The sequence below is a fragment of the Pongo abelii genome, chromosome 11 (assembly GCF_028885655.2).
Source record: "Pongo abelii isolate AG06213 chromosome 11, NHGRI_mPonAbe1-v2.0_pri, whole genome shotgun sequence".
NCBI classification, from domain to species: Eukaryota; Metazoa; Chordata; class Mammalia; order Primates; family Hominidae; genus Pongo; species Pongo abelii.
This window is the reverse complement of record NC_071996.2, coordinates 26901864-26922239: the sequence shown is the minus strand read 5'-3', so window position 1 is coordinate 26922239 and position 20376 is coordinate 26901864. Positions and strand designations below refer to the sequence as shown.

Genomic DNA, 20376 nt, shown 5'->3' with positions numbered 1-20376 from the left:
GGAGTCCCCAAAGGCATGCTGTTAGGGTATCAGCAAAGACCACCAAAATAGGGCTGTATACAGCAAAGCGTGCTGGCAGAAGCAGGGATCTCACATGCCCTGACATCTGCCTCGTTTAGTGTCTTTTTGACAATAGGTCTTTCTACCATAGCCCTAGGCCCAAGGATGAAAACCTATGTTCCAAGGAGGATTTGGACAACTGTGGTTCTCAGGGATATTATGGCCCCCAAGCTCCTAAAGACAGTTGGTGGCAGCTGGGAGCGGTGGCTCACGCTTGTAATCCCAGCACTTTGGGAGGCCAAAGCGGGCGGATCATGAGGTCAGGAGATCAACGACCATCCTGGCTAACACGGTGAAACCCCATCTCTACTAAAAAATACAAACAAATTAGCTGGGCATGGTGGCGGGAGCCTGTAGTCCCAGCTACTCGGGAGGCTGAGGCAGGAGAATGGCGTGAACCCAGGAGGCGGAGCTGCAGTGAGCTGAGATCGCGCCACTGCACTCCAGCCTGGGTGACAGAGCGAGACTCCGTCTCAAAAAAAAAAAAAGACACTCGGTGGCTAGATCCACGGGACAAGGTGGGAAGTGGCCTCATCATGGTCCAGGGTCTATGAGTCGGTCAGAGGGCTTTTGTTCTGACATATCCTATACATGCACCCCAGCCCTTAGGAAGGCCACAGCAGGTCTTTCTCTACCTTTTATGAGTAAATACATGTTCCTGGCCCACAGGCTCTTCCTCGGCAGAGCACAGGCACACTGTCAGGTGGGCCGCTCGTCCCCCATCCCGACCCACGCTGCCTGCAGACTCAGTGGCCGTATTCCAGGCTTCATCTTCCTGGAGGACCCCAGGAAACCCACAATGCATCTCGCTTCTACTCAACACTGAGTTCATAGAAAACAAGTTGCCTGGTCCAGGATTTCCCTTTCAGAAGTGACCCTGGCAGCCAATCTCACTAGTTCTGCCATTTCTAGGGCTAGCTTTCACAGAGAGTTTGTGCTTTCTTTTTCTCAAAGGCTTTTCCCAGGTCAGCACTCTCTAGAAGGGCCCATCCTGCAGGCAGGCCCCACTCTCTCACCTGCCCCCACAGCTACCCTAGGGGGAGGGGGATGCTTCACCTTTAATTGTGCTGAGGACAAAACAGGATTCATCTTGGAAATTCTGCACCATCTGAGAGACAAAAGAGAGAACATGTTCCTTAAACCATGAGTTCATCATTTGGAAAGCCTCGGTGGCAGAGCCTAGCCACGTGCAGCTGCAGAAACACCACTGCCACGGTGCCCACACACACAGGAACACGGTAAACACCATTGCCACGGTGCCTACACACACAGGAACACAGTAAACACCACTGCCACGGTGCCTACACACACAGGAACGCGGTAAACACCACTGCCACGGTGCCTACACACACAGGAACGCGGTAAACACCACTGCCACGGTGCCTACACACACAGGAACGCGGTAAACACCACTGCCACGGTGCCTACACACACAGGAACGCGGTAAACACCACTGCCACGGGGCCTACACACACAGGAACGCGGTAAACACCACTGCCACGGTGCCTACACACACAGGAACGCGGTAAACACCACTGCCACGGTGCCTACACACACAGGAACGCGGTAAACACCACTGCCACGGGGCCTACACACACAGGAACGCGGTAAACACCACTGCCACGGGGCCTACACACACAGGAACGCGGTAAACACCACTGCCACGGGGCCTACACACACAGGAACGCGGTAAACACCACTGCCACGGGGCCTACACACACAGGAACGCGGTAAACACCACTGCCACGGTGCCTACACACACAGGAACGCGGTAAACACCACTGCCACGGGGCCTACACACACAGGAACGCGGTAAACACCACTGCCACGGGGCCTACACACACAGGAACGCGGTAAACACCACTGCCACGGGGCCTACACACACAGGAACGCGGTAAACACCACTGCCACGGTGCCTACACACACAGGAACGCGGTAAACACCACTGCCACGGGGCCTACACACACAGGAACGCGGTAAACACCACTGCCACGGGGCCTACACACACAGGAACGCAGTAAACACCACTGCCATGGTGCCTACGAATGCAGCAGGAACATGGTTCTGCTACAAAATTCACTGAAAAATAAGGACACAGAATTAAGGTGTGACATGATTGCAATTTAAGTAACAGAAATCTGAACATAACCTCAACCATCTAGTATGAACATGAAGGACGGAAAGAGGCCCAAACGGGAATCAAGATGTTACCATTTAATACTGGACCACTGATTTACGTTTGTTTGCACTATTTTTGCTTTTTCCTAGTTACTGATTCTTCCAGTCTCTATAACGGACACATTATAGGAATGTGTAGTATGTGACTAATGGCAACAGACAAAAACAACTAAATAAAATGTTTTTAAAAATAGAAACCTTGGTACTTGGTAGGATCTGCACATCAGCGTCCTACAAAGACAAAATATAAAGGAGGGTTCCACTACCTGTGTCTATAAATGTGGCAGGAAACTAACGACTCTGCTTGGGAGCCTCCTCTCTGGAGTTCTAATTTTGATGAACTACCCAGTGCCCTTGGACAAGCCAACCTTTTTAACTCCCTGTCTCCGTGACCCTATCTGTAAAATGGGGCTGATTTAATGATAAAAATGTAACCAGAATGTAGAGCACCAGGAACTGGTGTCCGCTACTGATGGGAATGTAAATCTCTCTAACGCTGTTCATGGGACCCAGTAAGAATGACCATGCATTTCCAACAAGGACATTTTCCTACATTCTCCTACAAGTCATGAGCCCTGGACAAACTCCTGCATCACAAAGACGGGCATGAGGCTGGTTAGCGCAGCACCGTCTGCAGTAATACAAAACTCCTACCAGCTCCGTCAATCAACAGCAGAAGCATGAACCACATGTGATGGAATCATGCTCCTCAGCAGTGCCAATGAGCACCAGCTGTATACTTCAACATGCATGACCTTCCAAACAAAATGTGAAAGAAATCACAGAAGAACACACTATGATTTCACTCATAGAAAGTTTTTAAATAGTAAAATTAATATATTGAGGAGGAACAAGGGAATGCTTAATAGAAAATTCATACTAGCCAGTTGGCTGTTATGAAATCAGTCCACAAAGGGGCTTCTAATATAACATTCTGGTAACCTGAGTGCAGGTACATGGGTACTTCAATGGTTCTTTAACTGTATAAGTAAGTTTTACAAATTCTTTCCATATTTATACTGCATTTCACAATTTACATTTAAAGAATATTTTAAAAATATATAAACAGGCCGGGCGCAGTGGCTCACGCCTGTAATCCCAGGACTTTGGGAGGCCAAGGCAGGCGATCACCTGAGGTCAGGAGTTCCAGACCAACCTGGCCAACATGGTGAAACCCCATCTCTACTAAAAATACAAAATTAGCCGGGCACGGTGGCAGGTGCCTGTAATCCCAGCTACCCTGGAGGCTAAGGCAGGAGAATCGCTTGAACGCAGGAGGCAGAGGTTGCAGTGAGCTGAGATCACATCACTGCACTTCAGCCTGGGCGACAGAGTGAGACTCTGCCTCCAAATAAAATAAAATAAAATAAAATATATAAACATACAATACACACACACACACACACACACACTAGCTAACACAATAGCAAAACCGCTTTTCAAATTGAAAAAATGCCATCCACATTTTATGGCCTGCTCTGGATTACTACCTCGAATCTTGCAAATCCATCCACCTGTCGCCCCCGCCCCTCCCACAGGGCCTAATGATGCGTGAAGTACATTTATTCTATTCTGCTGGCCTGCTCCATCTAGCACTCTTGGCAGCCCAGCCACTTGGGCATGCGAAGCCCTACGCAGAGCCCACATGGGCTTAATCAGTAACTCTCTTGTTTAATGAAGTGCCCTTGCACCCCAGGGGCCGGCTCCGCGGCTGGCCAGGCTGCCTCCAGCACTCTGGGCAATTAAGAACCAAAGGTTTCCAATAGATTCGGGGTTAAGAGGCAAGGAGACTTTGGGGAATGAGAATCGCCTACTTAGGCGAGGTGGCATTTGGGTTCTGCTCTCTGCTTCACTTGCTTCACTGCCTACTCTTGAGCACACAGGGACAAGCTGAGGAAGGAACTGCCTTCAGGGACCCGTGATATTGCAAGCGTTCCCCACATTTTTGGCTTTTGTCTTCACAAAAGGAAATTCATTTTGGAATGCAAAGTGACAAGCCTTCGGTGACACTACAGCTGTCCACTGCTCACAGCACGTCCACCTTCCTAGCTATTCTAAAGTCAGCTCTCAGGTTAGGAACCTCAGGCTTCATTTACCTCCTCTGTAAAATAGGAGTTAAAAAAAAAATAGCTAGGCCGAGCACAGTGGCTCACACCTGTAATCCCAGCACCTTGGGAGGCCAAGGCAGGTGAACTGCTTGAGCCCAGGAGTTCAAGACCAGCCTGGGCAACATGGCAAAATGTTGTCTCTACAAAAAATTAAAAAAAAAAAAAAATTAGCCAGGCATGGTGGAACATGCCTGTGGTCCCAGCTACTCAGAAGGCTGAGGTAGGAGGATCCCCTGAGCCCAGGAGGTCGAGGCTGCAATAAGTCTAGCTGTGACTTGGCCACTGCACTCCAGCCTAAGTTACAGAGTGAAACCGTGTCTCAAAAAAAAAAAAAAAAAAAAAAAAAAAGCTCGATTAGATTTGAATGTAATAATATAAACGTAATTCTTAACTGGTGAACTGGTGACAAAAATAGCAAGTTGCAGATAAATGTATGGCTGCATGTTTGCTGCATGTTTTAATTTTCTTTATTTTTATTTTTTTGAGATGGAGCCTCACTCTGTTGCCCAGGCTGGAGTGCAGTGGTACAATCTCAGCTCACTGAAACCTCTGCCTCCAGGGTTCAAGCAATTCTCCTGGCTCAGCCTCCCGAATAGCTGGGATTACAGGCACCCACCATGCCTGACTAATTTTTGTGTTTTTAGTAGAGACAGGGTTTCGTCATGTTGGCCAGGCGGGTCTCGAACTCCTGACCTCAGGTGATCCGCCTGCCTCAGCGTCCCAAAGTGCTGGGATTACAGACATGAGCCACCGTGCCCGGCCTGCATGTTTTAAAAATCCACACCTACATACACTAGGGCACACACAGAGACAAGAGCACAAAAAATTGCCTTGCAGAATCACATCAAACTTAACAGAAACTATTCCAGGAGAAAAGAATGGGGGAGGTAAGGGTTTTTCACATTTACCTTCTGCTGTTCTATGTTGCTTAACTTCTTATACTAATTACAAATTACTTTTTAATGTAAAAGACAGGGAAAATCCACCTTGCTGGCCTCCAGGACTGAGAGAAAGTGCTCGTGAACATTCAAGGGCTCTGGCAGTTTAATGACAAGTGGCAAGAGGATTATTACTAGTAACGTCAACCTGTGAAATACACAAACCCTGAAAAGCCTGACATTTTTATACATCCCCAAAACTAAAAAGATCTCTCCACCACTAGCTCCCCCAAATAACAAGTGCCCTGCAGAATCACAGTCAATGACACCACCCACCACTTGTTTAGTGTCTCCTGGCACCTGCCACTGTTCTCCCACCTTATCTGTACTACAGTCTGTTTGACAGGTATATGCATCCCTTTTTGCAGATGTGGAAACTGTGGCACAGAGAGGTTCAGTAAATTTCCCCCAAAGTCATTCAGCAACTAGGAGGTAGTTTCGGGTGGGGACACCAGTCCAATTCCAAAGCCTGCCATTTTCTCTACTTTTCCCAGCCACTGTTTCTGTACTCAGTGTCACCAGGTCAGGAACACCTCTTGGCAGCATCACCAGCAAAGGCAAGGACCAGGGATGGGAAGAAACAAATCGGAGTCTTAATCCACAAATACTGGCCTTGTGTCCTACCACTCCTTTGTTGGTCCAGGGTCAGGTGGGGCTCTATAATCCTCTCTACAGAGGCCTTCGGAATTCCCAGAAGTGCTTGGGGTCTGCTGGGGGCTGAACTGGGGACATACGATCCCATCCCGCTCCCACCAGCACAGTCCTATGTTTTTGTTTGTTTGTTTTGTTTTGTTTTTGAGATGGAGTTTCGCTTTTGTTGCCCAGGCTGGAGGGCAATGGCATGATCTCAGCTCACTGCAACCTCCGACTCCCAGGTTCAAGCAATTCTCCTGCCTCAGCCTCCCAAGTAGCTGGGATTACAGGCATGCACCACCATGCCCGGCTAATTTTATATTTTCAGTAGAGACGGGGTTTCTCCATGTTGGCCAGGCTGTCTCAAACTCCTGACCTCAGGTGATCCGCCCACCTCGGCCTCCCAAAGTGCTGGGATTACAGGTGTGAGCCACCGTGCCCAGCCACAGCTCTATGTTTAAAGACCTCACTTCAGCTGGTGCGGGGGCTCATGCCTGTAATCCCAGCACTTTGGAAGGCCAAGGTGGGTGGATCACTTGAGCCCAGGAGTTTGAGACCAGCCTGGGCAACATGGCAAAACCCTGTCTCTACAAAAAATTAGGCAGGCGTGGTGGTGAGTGCCTATAGTCCCAGCTACTTAGGAGCCTGAGGTGGGAGGATGGCCTGAGCCTGGGAGGTGGAGGTTGCAGTAAGCTGAGATCACACCAGCCTGAGTGATAGAGCAAGACCTTGTCTCACAACAACAACAACAACAACAGAAACAACAACAACAACAAAAGGCTGGGCATGGTGGCTCACACCTGTAATCTCAGCACTTTGGGAGGCTGAGGCAAGAGGATCGCTTGAGCCCAAGAGTTCAAGACCAGCCTGGGCAATGCAGCGAGACCCTATCTCAATTTTTTTAAATATAAAAATTTTAAAATAAATAAATAAAGGCTTCACTTCAGCAGGGGCTGGGTACCTTGCAGGCTCAGAGCTTGGGCCCTGCAGCTCCAGTCCCTGGGTTCCCACCATAGCTCCACCCCTTACCCACTGTTCAACCTGGGGCAATTACTCAGCCTCTGTGCCTCAGTCCCGCATCTGTGAAATGGGATAATAATAACACCCACATCATATACAGGCAGGCAAGATTAAATAAGTCGCTATGCATACGCTTAAAACAAGTACACACTCCTGTTATTAGGTGGAAGGGGTCCAGGATAGAACAAACTTAAAAGCCTCTGTTCTACATCGTGCAAAGAATGCCTAACCCTTCAGCAGGCATATTCAACACCCCCTTCTTAGCCATGAGGGGGGTCAGATCCCTGGAGACCACAGTACCTGAGCCCTCTGCCAGTAGCTGCTTGTGCTCTACACTGCCCTGTGCCACCCGGGAAGGCTGTGGCACCTTCACCACTTGGCAGAGGCCTCTGTTCTCCTCTCCCACAAGCCACAGCCTCGCCAACACCTGCCCCGGAGTCCATTTCACCTCTCCCTGGGGCCCATCGCCCACCCTGGGGGAACGCCCCTCTCCTGACCTCCACAGCCCTGACTATAAGCACCTTGGGCCAGAGTGGAGTCTGTCCTCCTGGCTCCCACAGGGCACCCAGCCCAGGAGGGGTAAGGAGTGCCTACTTGGCATGGCAGCCATTCGGGCCCAGATGGGGCCTCAGCACTCTCCATCGCAGGCCTGGACAGCCACAGCTGCAGGTGGTGTGCAGATGAACCTGTCTGTCACTCCCAAACCCAAGTGTGTTTCTGGGGCAGGGGTTCTGACGCTCCTCCCGTGCCCCAGAGCCCGTTGTCGGGGCAGGCCAGGCAGCAGCCCTCACCTCGTTGCTCACCACCACATGGATGCCCGTGGGGCCCTGCCGGTAGACTCGGTGGATGTGCTGGGGGGAGATGCTGTACAGGTTGGCGATCTTCTCAATCAGCTCCAAGGTGGTCAGCTCTTCCAGGAAGATGGCGTGGTACACTGGGGGAAGGAGGAGCAAGTGCTGCTTTCCAAGTGGCCATTCCGTCAGCGTGAGACTGCCTATGCCCTCCCACCTGCCCTGAGAAAGCAGTAAGTCCTTTGTCAAAATGCCACGCCTAGGGCGGCAGGGCAGGACCACACTGCCACTCTTTTTGTTTTGTTTTGCGATGGAGTCTCGCTCTGTCACCCAAGCTGGAGTGCACTGGCGTGATCTCAGCTCACTGCAACCTCCATCTCCTGGGTTCAAGTGATTCTCCTGCCTCAGCCTTCCCAGTAGCTGGGATTACAGGTGTGCACCACCACACCTGGCTAATTTTTGTATTTTTAGTAGAAATGGGGTTTCACCATGTTGCCCAGGCTGGTCTCGAACTCCTGACCTCAGGTGATCTGCTCGCCTCAGCCTCCCAAAGTGCTGGGATTACAGGGATGAGCCACTGCACCCAGCCAGGCTGCCACTCTTGATTCCTCTCGGTCTCTCTTGGGGTGCTTATGTGAAATGCAGAGACCCCTAGACCCATCCCCAGCCCAGTGACACCCAGCTGGGCTGAAGGGAGTATCAGGCAATTCTGACAGGCAGCCAGATGTGAACCCACGTCAGAAGGAAGGAACAAATTCTGTCCCTTTTCAGCTCTTTTTGCTGTTTAAAAGGTTCTTGGATAGCTGGAGGGCACTGAGTGAAAGTTAAAAGGAACTATTACTTGACAACAGAAAGGAGAAGGCCTGGTCTTTCCCCTCCCCGCAACACAAACCATACTCAGCCTCAACACAGTAACCCTAAGGAGAGAAGAGGGCACCAGGAGGGTACCATGGTGTCAGCAAGTGGGAAGAAAACAGTGACACTGACACAGACACAGCCCGCACCAGCCAGGCAGGAGCAAATGCCACCGGCAACCCAGGGTGGGTTACTCAACTTCAAGGGACCTCAAATTCCTCAAAAGCAAATGCAATTGGATTAAATTCAAGATTCTCAAGCCTTTCCCTCACCTGAGAAACCCTTGGTTCAATAAACCTCATCAGAGGCCCAATATTTTAAAAGCACACACAGGTGGGTGTGGCAGCTCATGCCTATAATCCCAGCACTCTGGGTGGCCAAGGCAGGCAGATTTCTGGAGCCCAGGAGTTTCAGACCAGCCTGGGCAACAGAATGAGACTCCATCTCTACAAAAACATACAAGAATTAGCCAGGTGTTGGGGTGTGCACTTTTCTTTTTTTTTCCTGAGACAGAGTCTCACTTTGTCACCCAGGCTGGAGTGCAGTGGCATGATCTCGGCTCACTGCAACCTCCGCCTCCCTCCGCCTCCCGGGTTCAAATGATTCTCCTGCCTCAGCTGGGATTACAGGCGTGACCATGCATGGCTAATTTTTATATTTTTTTTTAGTAGACATGGGGTTACTCCTGACCTCAAGTGATCTGCCCGCCTCGGCCTCCCAAAGTGCTGGGATTACAGGCATGAGCCACGGCGCCCAACCTACTTTTTCAATATTTAGAGATTGGGTCTTGGTATATTGCCCAGGCTGGCCTTGAACTCCTGGGCACAAGCAATCCTCCCACCTCCCCAGGTGCTGGAATTATAGGTGTGAACCACCACACCCAGCCATAATTTTGCTCCTAAAACAAACCAAGCTGCCAGCAAAAAGAAGTAGCAGGATCCCAGGCTGACGCCTTTCACCATGGCCACTGGGAGTGCTCGGTGGGAGCAGGAAGGCTGACAGCCACGCCTCTGAGGTCCTCGAGAGCCTCCTCTCATCAGGAGCTGCATGGGGAGCAGTTTGAGGAAACAAAAAGCTCCAGGGTGGGCATTCCTGGCTCCAATCCTGACTGCCACTCACTGGAAGCAAGATCTGGGACAATCCCAACACCTTCCCAAGCCTCGGGGTGTGCACTGAGGCGGCACCCACACTGTGGGGCTGCCACAAGGTCAGACCGTGCACCATGCAAGGAGCACGCACTAGGCTGCCCTTTCCACGTGTGGGCATGTGGGAGCCCAGGACTGTCCTGTACATTCACTGGAAGTGAACAGAAGCCAGACTGTGGGCTTGGAAGCCAGGCTGCAGGACCCGATGTGTGGGTCCCAGCTCTGCTCCCCACAACTCACCACACAGGTTGCTGTCACCACTGCCGTCCCGCTTCTGCTGCAGGGGCACTCGATTCTGCTCCAGCTCCTGACAGACATAAATGGTCATCTTTGGCCTCACATTCCTGGCAGGAGAAGAGAAAATAAATAATAGGCATGGTGGACCAGGCGCAGTTGTTTCAGAATATTCCAGGATGGAAACAATAGTGGGCAGAACTCGGGGAGGAAGAAAGACAGCGGTGGTGACGTGGAGTGCCTGTCATGGGGTGGTGGATGACCCTCCCAGGTCCCGTAGCCTGCCAAGGGGCACTCTGCCCCAGACCATGAAGCTCAACATACAACACGTTTTCAGGCAACAATTAGAGCAAGCACTGTCTGTGGCTTGCTGTGTACCAGGTATTGTTCTCAGAACATGCGTAACTCATTTCATCCTCATACAACTTGCGAGGGAGCTAGGACCATCGCTGTCATTCCACAGTTGAGGAAACTGAGGCTCGCAGGGCAAAGGGCTTTCCCTTCACTGCACAGCACCTAAGAGGCAGATGTGGGACTCAAACCAGGCGCTCACTCTAAAACCATGCTGTCCATGTGTAGCTATTAAAACTTAAATTCACTAAAGTTAAATAAAAATTTCGTCCATCACATCAGCCTCGGTCCAAGGGCTCCACAGCCACATGTGGCCAGCACGGCCGCAGAACGTCTCTGCCATGGCAGGAAGGTGTGCAGGACGGTGCTGCTCTGGAGTCTGCCCTGAAACTGCTGCATGACACCATATGACCGGCCCCAGTCCACAGCTCCCCTCAGGGAGGGAGCAGCTCCGAGCCCAGGACCACACAAGCATCTGAGAACATGGGCAAGTGGCTCAGAGGCCGAGATCCAGAGGCCAAGGCTCTCGTCCAACCAAGAAGAGGGAGGGGCCTCCAGACAGGGTCTGCGGCAGCCGGCCACATCTCCCACTGCAGTGTCTCACTCCCCTGCTGTGGCCTGTGCCCCTCTTGCCACATTTCCTCCTACACTTGACCCCACACTGCAGGAGTTCTGTCCCCCCGAGCCAGACCACCCGGCATCCAAGAGGCTGAGGTTGGGGTTTCCCACCACATGCCACGGGACATGAGCCTCTGGCTGGCATCACAGAGAAACCAACACCTACCGGCCTTTGATGGCATTGAAGAGCCGGATCCCATCTGCAGGACCACAGATCTGGACCAAATCATCTCGGGACATCTTCAGCAAGTCAGCACCTAAGCAGAAAAACAGGGATGCCCGTTACATGGAACACAGAGAAAGGGGTCTGTCCCCAAGCACCCACAGACCCCATAGCATTGGGGGTAGGGGGTGAGGAAGAGCCAGTTGCACCATCTCACAGAGAGAAAATGGCAAAATGCTCAACAACGTCAGAAGATCGCAGCCCAGGAATTGCCAGTGCTCACAACAGTGAGCACAACAGCAGCCAATAGGTCCCCACGGCCTGCCCCGCTTTCTTTCTTTTTTTTTTTTTTTTTTTTTTTTTTTTAAGAGACAAGGTCTCACTATATTTCCTAGGCTGGATGGTCTTGAACTCCTGGGCTCAAGCAATCCACCTACCTCAGCCTCTCAAAGTACTGGGATTACAGACGTGAGTCACTGCGTCTGGCCTCTTCTCTTTTTTTGACATATAATCTGTATGCATAGATGTCATCAGCACAGGGCACTGGCCACATGTGCATCTGTCTGTATATGGAAGTATACAGCTCGCTGGATGCTGACAATCTGAATACACCCTGGGACCCAGCACTCAAGGCAAGCAGTGAAACATTACCAGCCTCCTGTAGGCCCCTCGTACCAGCCACCACCCCTACTCCCACCCAGGGGAGCCACTATCCTGACTTGCTACGGCGCAGACATATTTTGCATGTTCTCTGAAGTTTCTGTACATGGAATTGAATGGTAGGCACTCTTCCTGGTCTGGCTTCCCTCCCCCCAAGTCATGTTTCACGGTGCATTTGTGTGGAATGTAGTCATACAGTGTTCATGCCCGTTATTACCTATTATCATTGTGTGACTACACCACAACTCACATACCCACTTTATGTGGACGGGCGCTGGGGGGGCTTCAGGTCTGGGCTGTTATGAATAGGCTCTCTGAACATTCCCATACATGTCTCTGTTCATTACACAGGTGCATGTCTGCCGGGTCTAGCCCCAGAGAGGGCTGCGAGGTCACGGGGTGTGTTTGGCTCTGGCAGATACTGCCAGCAGTTTCCCAGAGTGTTGCATCCATGTATGGTCCCACAAGCAGCATGTGAGGATGGGCCCACAGTTAAAGGAATATAGGAAGGTGACTGTCTCATGGGGACAGAAGTGAGCATAGCGTGAGGGCTGCCCCTTCCTCAAAGCCCAAGGGGTCCCCAAGAGCCGGGTCCCACACACTCTCCAAGGTACTAGTGTATCAGCCTCAGGTGAAAGCCTGCCCGAGGCCACAATTCCCACCCCTCTCCTCTCACCACAGTAAGATACGGTTTTAGGTACAATTCTACAGTCACAATGGCTTCCCTTCCACTGGGAGTAAAAGCCGAAGTCCTTCCACTCTTCTTCCAGGGCCCCCATCCTGTCTGTGTCCCTCGGTGCCTCTCTGACCTCTCCTCCCCGGGCCACTCCACTCCACTCCACCTGGGTCCCCTGCTCTGTGACCACACAAGGCAGGGGCCCACATGGTGGCTGACTGCCCTACTTAAGACACAGCCGGCACTCCTCCCCCACCTCCACCTCCTGCAGCGCAGGGTCCTCTCTGAACCCCCACTCCAATCACAGGTCACACTGCACCGAAATGAGCGGTTTACGCATCTGTACTGACTTACAGCTACAAGCTCCCAAAGACAGGGACCCTCCCCCAACAGGCTCTCAGCAATGCCAAGCTGAGGATGCGCGGGCACCGTTTCTCTTCCACTGCCACAGATGTCTGTGGAATCCGCTCCTCTAGTTGTGGCCAAGCCTTTACTCTGTCACTGTGGATGAACTCTACTTGGTGACAAGGCTCACTGCTCAGTTCACCTTTGCACCCCACAATACCTAGCTTGGGACCTCTGTCTGAGGGCCCATCAGGAAGGGCTCTGAAACTTTTTAAAGAAAGAAGAGCCCCCTTTCTGTCCCAACTGTGACCTCACCTCCAGCTCCCAGGTCGTGGCTCTGGAGCCAATGTGAGGAGCAGTATTTGGGTAGGAAAAGCATAAGGGGCCCTGCATCACCCTGCCAGGCTAAGGGGACTCTTCCTGGGCAGACCAGAGCCCGCCATCTCCCACAGGTGAGGAGATCTTGACCAAGTCACCCAGATGGTCCCCCTAAAGTCGCACTCGCTTGGGACCTTCTGGGGGCAGCATCACCTATGTCCAGCACTTGGCCCAGGGTTGGGGCATGTGAGCGAGTGAACCCACACTATCTCAGGTCTCCCAGCCGAAACGACAGCGCTGCCTGTGTTGAGAGCAAGTCCTGGAAGGTGGCCAGCCTTGAAGTGTTTCCAAGATGCTCGTGGGCTTTAAACACAATTCGGAGATGCTCACCTGAGAAGCTGGCAAAAAGCCGGCAGAACTGCGAGAACCTGTTGCGGTGGAGCCACTGCTGGGCATCCTGGATTGAAGCTGATGGGAGCAGGTGCTGTGGGCAGAGGGGAGAGGCCTTGAGATGGTGGCTCAGGGCCCACGAGGGACCGCCAGCCAGAAAGCCCTGCTCAGACACTTACGTCACTGCCCACGGGCAGGGCCTCCACCGGGTGGGTCGGAGAGGCGTTGCTGCAAAGGAAAAGGAACGAGTGATGAGGACGGAGGGCACTCCCAGGGCCATGGCCAAGGTCCTGGCACCCAGCCTGGCACTTTTACTTCCAGTCAGATGCAGGATTTGTTCTAAGTGAAATGAGTCCTCAAGAATTTCCTGAGTCACAGAAACATAGCAGGAGCCAACGTCCAATCCCTCAAAATCCCTAACTGAGCCTTCGTTGTAGACAGGAAGTTCTGATAGGCTACACTGCCCCAGTCAGTGACACTCCTCTACCCCAAGTCACTGGCAGCACATCCCAGGCCCCTGTTGGCTGACCCCTGCTGGTCTTGAACTTGGAGATTCAAAGCCCCAGCCCCAGGGAAAGGCACGCTGACCAAGGGCACCCAGAGCCTCGGCATCTAGAAGGCTACCGCCAAACTCAAGGGTCCTCCACCAAACCCTTTGCCGGGTGGAGAGGAGAAGGCATAAGAATCCCATGAGGAGTTATTTTTAGTGAACAAGCACCCGCAGCTTGACATCCATCCACGAGGAAAAGCACTGTTCTGTTTTCTCCCGAGAGGGGGTGCACAAGATTCCTCGGGGGCCAGATTGGGGAGGAGGCACAGACCTGAGCGCTCTCCAGGTGGACGGCAGTGAAGGCTGCACAACAGTGTGAATGTACTTAATGCCACCAGACTGCACACTTAAAAATCGTAAATTTTGTGTTATGTATATTTCTCCATAATGGGAAAAAGAGACCCTCACAGGGCTGATCCCCAGACCGGTCATCAGTGAAGACAGCCGCCACTTCTCACCAAGTCTCTACAGGGTGCAAGCATCATACACTTGTTCCTCCCGACCCTGTGTAGAATTCCTAACCCCCTTTTGTAGTAGAGAAACTGAGGCTCAGGGAGGTTAAGGGAGTTACCCCCAAAAAGGTACAGATTGAAGACTAGGTCTGCCTGAATCTAAACATAACACCGTTTCTGTGTCTAACCCCCACTTCCCCAGGGACTCCCTGGTAAAATCAAGTTCACAGACAATCTCATTTTCTTACTAGAAAAGTTCTGTCTGTCAAGCATGGGCTCTGACGAACCTGCAGGCAGAAAACAGGCAGCTTCCCACCTGGCACTCTCCTGCCTCCACCCCTGCTGCCAGCACAGGGCATGCAGAGCCATCATGGTGACCCGTGGCCCCGTGCCGTGCAGCCCACGACACTCAGGAAACTGACTGTCCCGTCACGGCATCTTCAGGGTCCATGCGGCCTGTGTGTCTGCAGAGCTGTGTGGGATGGCAATGAAGCCAGCTTCTGTGTTGTGAGGCCTGAAACCCAAGGCAGAGAGGACCCTAGCCAGACTCTCTCACCCCCACACTCAGTGACCGTGCTGAATGAAGAACCAGGAAAGGCCCCCCAGACAGCTGCTCCCTAAGGCACCACTGTCAGGAGGGCCATTCTGCCCCAGAGGGCACCAGAGGCTGTCTCGGGTGGCTGACCTCATGCACCCTCAAGCCAGTCCTGGTTTCACCAGGTAAGTTCTGGGCCGCTGCCCCACCCGACAACGTTTACAGGGGTGTTTCTGAGCACTAAAAGTTGTGTAAATGCCGAAGACAGCTGTGACTGCAACACGAGTTAGCTATCCTGAAACCCAAACAGAAAGGAGAGGAGATCCAGAAAGGAAGACTAAGAAAGGAAAGTACACCTGTCTTCATTCCAGGGAACCCAAAGAAAGAAAGGTGGGACGTACCCTTCGCCGAGGCCAAAGCTGTTTGGAGAGCCATTGTAGCTTGGGGACGGGGCGCTGTTCACCTGGTAGGCCACGTCGGGCCATGGAGAGCACTGCAGGAGAGAGCACAGGGCCGAGCTGGGATCTGGAGAGGTGCTGAGCCGTGCTCCCCAGGTCCTCCCAAGCAGGCATGCACTGACACCAATGCATGAGACCCCGACCCGTGAAACGCAGCCTGCGTTTACCCAGTGCCCACAACGAGCCATGGCCAGGCAGGTTATGAGGGCCACATGAAGGAAACCAGCAGAAATGTTCAATAAGTCATCCCTGGAGCAAGTGAAGTACGCAAGGGGTCTCTCTGGGCTTCCTAGCAGTAAAACCAGAGGGGAAACATCACAGTCATGTGATTCTTGGGTCCACGAGAGAGAAAAAACAAAACCAGCCAGTTACTCAGAAACACCTTTTCCTGGGAGAGACAAATTCGTGTAAATGTCTGTTATAGGGAGTACTGGACCACAGGCAACTTCCAAACAAAAAAATAAGCAGTAAGAGTCAGTATTAAAACCTGTGCTATTTGAAAAAAGAACCTGCCGACAGGGGCGGAGGCTCTTGCACAATCACCAAAAGCAGCTCCTCTCAGTGAAATTGGATGGTGTTTATTCCATTTCAGGCATTCTGCTAGGGGCTACGGGAGATCCACAAACATGAAAGATGTGATCCTTGCCCTCAAAAACATTCTACTATGGAAGCCAAAAACAAATGCATGTGGAGTCTCCCAAAGGAAGCAAGGATTTACAGGTTTTGCCTGCTGGAGAAAGTCCATCCAGCTGAAAAAGTTCATCTCTTCCCTTCCCTGCAATGATGCCTCTTCAGAGAGGGCCAATTTAAAGCATTCCTGAAGATTTACTATCACCCACCAAACTATAGTGTTGGTAAATATTTAAGTGTTGTGAGTGTGGACTCGAATTTGTTGGTGCTAAATCCTACAGCCCAAGTAGGAAAGCTGAACAGCTGATAGAAGTGGCAGCCAGTGCCTCCCAGGGTGGGCTTTCAACTACGCTGCACTGTGGCAAGGGCTTGGACAGACCTGGCATGTGGCTCACCAGGACCTCTCTTCCCAGGGGCAGTCAGCAGAGGAGCAGAGAGGTTGAGGCTGTTAGGGAGAGAATGGTATCAGGAGGTGGGGAACACTCTGGGCAGTGGCACCAGCACAGGCATGGACCAGGTATGGGAAGAAACTGGTCTGGCCTCTAATCTATAAATGCAGTGCTTGCATCCTGCCACTCCTTTGCAGGCCGTGGGGGAGGCAGGTGACTGACCTTCAGTCAGATAAAATGCCAGTGCACATCTGTCTGACCACAAAATTAGCTTTTACACTGTCTTCTTGCAAATACCCTTCTGCATGTCCACACACATACAAACATACAGCCGCTCGTCAGCCAAGACCGGGCCACCATTCTCTTAGACGCTCCAAGCCTCACCCCTAACAGCCTTAATCCCACCATGGCCGGCAGGGGCTTACCACATGGAGGGCCTTCTGAGGAAGTCCAATTATTCAATGAACAAACACCACCACCAATTAGTTAGCCTCACTGCAGAACATAGTGGGAAAGAGTTGCACAAAAATTCCCAGTAAAAAAGGAGGCACTAGCTGCAACTCGTAAAGGGAAGAGATTAGGTACAGTGGCTCACGCCTGTAATCCCAGCACTATGGGAGGGCCGAGGTGGGCAGATCACTTGAGGTCAGGAGTTCAAGACCAGCCTGGCCAACATGGTGAAACCCCGTCTCTACTAAAAATACAAAAAAAATGTTCTGGGCATGGTGGCACATGCCTGTAATCCCTGGTACTGGGGGAGGCTGAGGCAGGAGAATCACTTGAACCCAGGAGATGAAGGTTGCAGTGAGCCGAGACTGCACCACTGCACTTCAGCCTAGGCAACAGAGTGGGACTCAGTCTCAAAAAACAAAAAAAAAAAAAAGGAAAGAGGAAGAGCGAGTTCCTCAAGAGTTCCCATGGACATATGGAGGGTTGGAGTAGGCTGGCATTGCTGTCAGGGTTAACAGAAAATGCAACCAGACGGCAAAATAACAAGCGCTGACGCCCTCCAACCCCAGAGATCCCACTGAGAATGGAAACCTGCCAATCGCTTCCCATGTGCAGATCTTCACATGCACAGTTATTCACTGCACCACTGTCTGAAACTCCAAGAGCCCAGAAACAACCCCGCATCCACCAACAGGCCATCACACACGATGCCACGCAGCTGGGTAAGGAACTAGAAGGCTGTAGGGATCAGGCACCAAGATAAGCTAATAATGGAAAAAAGCAAGGTGTGTCTATGTACACTGTTGGTGTATAAATGCAGGCCATGGGGCAAACAAGCGTCTACATTGGCGTCACCTGCAGACAAAGTTGGACCAGATACGCAAGGTTTCTGTCCTGGAGGGGAGAAACCATGAGGCTGGGATGGCACTGGGAGGGATATTTTCTGTTGTACACTCTCTTGTACCTTTTGAATTTAAAACCATGTGAATACATTACCTACTCAAAAAAAAAAAAAAAAAAAGTAAACTAATTTGGGAAAGCACAAATGCATTCAAAGGGAGTAGAGCTGGAAGTTATTTCTGAAATACCTCCCGGGCCACTGGGTCTTATCAGATGAACACGAGCTCCAGACACTGGAACCCACCACAACAGAATAAGTACTCTCAGAAGTAGTCACCCGAGATGGGCGATTTTCCAAGAATCTAAACCAGCAGCCCTGCTCCTGGTGGAAGGCCCTTGGAGGCTCTGTCCCCGCACCCAGCCGGCTCACCTCTGTGAGGATGGTGGTTTCATAGGACGGCTGGTATTTCTCCTTCTCTTGGGCAGTTCTTTTCTCCATCTTCTCCCGGTCAGTCTTCTGTTTCCGATCGGCTCCCTTCGGCTGCGAGCACAGAGTACAGAGTCCAATTAGCCCAAAACCGACAAAGGCGGCAGCCCCCAAAGCCCTCTCCTGCTTCCCACCTCACCCAGGGCCCCAGGGCGCAAGGAGGAACTCAGGGGCAGGACAGCACCTATCTCCCCTCCCATTCCGCCTGAATGCTTCCCCACCTGAGGAACTCGGAACCTGCCACGGGTCATGCACTCTGCTGTTCAAGGGGAAAAGATTGTTTCCCATGGCCACTCACTTATGAAAAGGAAGCCTGGGGACCCACAAGGAATCCCAGTGCATTCCTTGGGTTACCCAGGAAGAGCAGAGGAAAGTGGAGGAAGTACAGGCTGCTGGTCTGGATTTAGTCTGTGCTTGCAACCTGAGAAATCCTGGCCATAAGCTGAAGGCCTCCTTACCCCCAACTCTCAGGACTCCCGCTAAGCCCCAGCTTACACTCTGTCTGCAGAGGAACGTCTCCATCCAGAGAGAGAGCCTGACAATCGTGGGTGCTTTGCAAACCGGGGCAACTTTCAAAGGGTGTACAGGCCTCATGGTTATTATTATTCCCTTCATTTACAGAGTGGGAAACTGAGGCTCAAGGGGTTCATCAGGATGGGAGAGGATCCAAGTGAGAGCAGCCAGGTGTGCTGCATCGCAGGCTGGCCCCGCAGGTACCACCATGGGGGGACTTCTCCACCTTGCTATGTAGTCTCCTGAGCATTTGCATCTTATGAGCTCATGCCTACTTGGCGAAGTCAGATGTAAAGATTCCAAGCAGCTCTAGAACCGAGCAGTTTTACTACGCACGCAGCAGGCTACATGTGGTGGGCAGGTAATGAAAACAGTAGTTCAAGCTCAATGGCACCTTGAGGGATTTTCATTCCAGGGGGCACCTTTCTCAGGCTACGGCTTTTGGCTGCCAGATCAAGGGTTTTTAGGGTGCATCTCTTACAGCAGTGGTCCTCAACCTCCGGGCCACAGACCGGTACCGGTCCCATGGCCTGTTAGGAACTGGGCCCCAAAACAGAAGGTGAGCAGCAGGTGAGTGAGCTAAGCTTCATCTTACTGTGAAGTAAATACTTCACAGTATTTACAGCTGCTCCCCACTGCTCACATTACCGCCTGAGCTCTGCCTCCCATGTCAGACCGGTGGCGGCATTAGATCCTCATAAGAAGGTAAAACCTTTTGTGAACTGCACATGCAAAGGATCCAGGCTGCGTGAGAATCTAATGCCTGATGATGGGTCACTGTCCCCCCTCACCCCTATATGAGACCATCTAGTTGCAGGAAAACAAGCTCAGGGCTCCCACTGACTCTGCATTATGATGAGTTGTATAATTATTTCATTATATATTACAATATAATAATAACAGAAATAAAGTGCACAGCAAATGTAATGCACCTGAATCTTCCCGAAACCATCCCCCTTCTCTTCTGTGGAAAAACGGTCTTCCACAAAACCAGTCCCTGGTGCCAAAAAGCTTGGGGCCCCGCTGCCTTGGAGTGATGCCTGCCCTGGATGAAGCAGGGTGGGTGATGCCTACCCTGGATGAAACAGGGTGGCAGAGGTCACACAGGGATGTGAGCAACAGATCCAGTGTCCCGGGTGACAGTGCGGCGTGTGGCAGCCATACCCCCACGACCTGGCCTCCCTGCTCCACCTCCAGCTCCTGTATCTCAGGAGACTCCTCCTCCCTGCACAGAGGGTACAGGCAAGGCGGGGTTACAGCCAGACCATGGCCAAGCCTGCATGCGGGGCACGCACTGGGCCTTGATGAGGCCTGGAGGGAGCTGGTTGCTCAGACAGGAGCCCTGCCTTTCCCTTCAGAGACCCTGACACCCCACACAGAGTCCCAGGGAGCGGCTCCAACAAGCCAGGCTCCCCAGTAACTGGGGTGACCGGCAGAGGGAGGGGTGACAGGCAGCTTGGCTCAGCTCAGCCTGGTTTGTGCACATCAGCTGCATCTCTTCTGTGAGTGGGGGCAGGCAGGTGGAAGGACACACCTCAGGCATTCTGAGGAGCCAGTTTTGGGTGACTAGGGGCTCCTGCCACCCCTAT

General features: G+C 52.0%; 1 protein-coding gene across 2 annotated transcripts in view; it reads right to left on the bottom strand.

Moving 5' to 3' along the window:
* Positions 1-20376, bottom strand: part of TFCP2L1 (transcription factor CP2 like 1) — a 67179-nt gene that overhangs the window by 3577 nt on the left and 43226 nt on the right. Inside the window, exons 7-14 of one of the 2 annotated variants that reach the window (XM_024242923.3) lie at positions 18218-18328; positions 15422-15513; positions 13663-13711; positions 13484-13577; positions 11098-11188; positions 9969-10072; positions 7729-7871; positions 1117-1168 (exon numbers count right to left, since the gene is read on the bottom strand). In XM_024242923.3, coding sequence (XP_024098691.1) covers positions 1117-1168; positions 7729-7871; positions 9969-10072; positions 11098-11188; positions 13484-13577; positions 13663-13711; positions 15422-15513; positions 18218-18328 — 736 coding nt within the window. 2 annotated transcript variants of the gene reach the window in all.